This window comes from Eimeria mitis, genomic scaffold, assembly GCF_000499745.2.
Source record: "Eimeria mitis Houghton genomic scaffold, Emh_scaff4249, whole genome shotgun sequence".
In the NCBI taxonomy this organism is placed as follows: Eukaryota; Apicomplexa; class Conoidasida; order Eucoccidiorida; family Eimeriidae; genus Eimeria; species Eimeria mitis.
Genome location: NW_013572573.1, coordinates 1 through 1802, shown reverse-complemented (window position 1 = coordinate 1802; position 1802 = coordinate 1). Strand labels below are relative to the sequence as shown.

Below are 1802 nucleotides of genomic sequence, written 5' to 3'. Positions count from 1 at the left end.
ATATATATATATATATATATATATATATATATATATATATATATATATATATATATATATATATACTGTGGATCACTACTGACGAAGCACAGGCGTCGAGTTGAGTTGAAGAAGAACAGCAGAAATTAAAAACGCGAATGGAGAGTTCATCGCGGGGGGCAAGGTAACCCGTTCCTCTCCGCTGGGCTGTGAGGTGCCAAGCCAAACAAAACTCAGCCAAAGGAGAGGCTTTACTTCTGCATCTGAACAGATGAGAGGATGAGTTCATATAAGTGATGAATCCCCTTTAGGAACTCCCAAGGGGCTTTCCCTCTTGCTTGTGTAGTTGCAGATGTAATGATGGACACCGAGGTGATAGAATGCGATCAATTGCCTTTTAAACGAAAAACGCTGAGAAAGGCAAAGACTGCTGGCTGGTGTTTGCATTCAATTCGGGGGTGCTGAGGTGCTGCTGACGGCGGGTTTGTATGGTGGAATGTCGCTCATTAACACTGCGTTTGCGCGATTCCCTGTGTTTTTCAGTGGCACTGGAATAGTACACAGGTGAAAACGAAGAGGAAAACATTTTTTTTGTCTTCAGCTTCAGAAGAACTGCCTGATGAAGGCAGCGGTGTTCTCCACAAGGAGTGGAAAGTTTTCTTTTGAAATGAAATCGAAATGGCGCCAAGGGAATTCTTTCAATGTTATTTTGTTTTTTTCATGTTTCGCTGCATGCATTTCAACCATCTTTCGAATCGGCTCAATCGGGCAGAGGGTATCTTCTGAACCTGCCAGGATGAGGGTGGGAACCTCGAGGTAATTGACGACCATTTCTGCGATCACCACAACAAATCAAAGGAAAAAACAAAAAGAAAGTATTTCATCCAAAAGAATCGAAAAAATAACCAATAAATATCCTCCAAATCCCCTTTTTCGCTCTGTAACCGGCAGCTGCCTATACACCTGAAATGGAATGCACGCGTGCACCACCTACCGTCGGGTTGAAACTGCCCCAACCAGAATATCGTTCTCGCAGCCAGTTTGTTTTCCCAAGCTCCATCAACCTTTTTTCCTTCTAGTGGCGTGCGAGAAGCCCAAATTTTGTATTCTTCGTCTGAAATTTTCATGGCGCTGACGCCCTCAGCACTGCTGGGGCGCGTGAGCTGCACGTACACTGCAGTATCGGAGGAGAAAGCACTCCACGCCAGGTCGTTAAATACTGCCCACATAATCTGAACTTTCTCCCACAGCCCGCGTTCCTGCATACAAACCACCAAACACAACGAAAGCAGCAGCAGCAGTCAACATGCAGCCTGAAACCAGGGATTCTGCTGCAGCAGAAACTGCAACTTTTTCTGTTCGCTTCACTCAACTCCCCCACTGCATGCACCACAGGAGCTGTATGTATCTTTTAATCTATATAAAAATGTTAGAAAGCATAACTATATGTCGTTCAGAAGGGGGTAGAGGTTTTTTAATTATCATTTCGCGTTTACCTTGAGACTCTTGGCGCGTGTAGCTCTGCCACTGACGAGTGGAATAGCAGCAACAACAGCTTTGATGCTGTTTTTAATTTTGTTGTTTTCCTGTGCAAGACTGCTTGCAGTAGCCAGCACAAGCCCCCCACCTAGAGAGGCGCCATACAGAGCGATACGATTCGGGTCTACGCGTCCACCTAAGCCGTTGGATGCATGCAGGTGCTGCAGCACCGCTTTCAGGTCTTTCATCTCTTCTATGGGGTTTGCTGCGTGTCTAGGCATACCCTCAGATACACCCCAATGTCTATAGTCAAACAAAACCACCGCAAAACCCTCCTCAGCTAT

The 1802-nt window shown here is 45.4% G+C and overlaps 1 protein-coding gene across 1 annotated transcript; it reads right to left on the bottom strand.

Moving 5' to 3' along the window:
* Positions 1-582: 582 nt before the first annotated feature.
* On the bottom strand, positions 583-1739 carry EMH_0073770 (uncharacterized protein; the record flags this gene model as incomplete). Its single annotated transcript, XM_013499373.1, has 3 exons — positions 583-812; positions 974-1238; positions 1476-1739. The coding sequence occupies 3 exons, from the start codon at positions 1737-1739 to the stop codon at positions 583-585; spliced, it is 759 nt and encodes a 252-aa protein (XP_013354827.1).
* Positions 1740-1802: the final 63 nt, after the last annotated feature.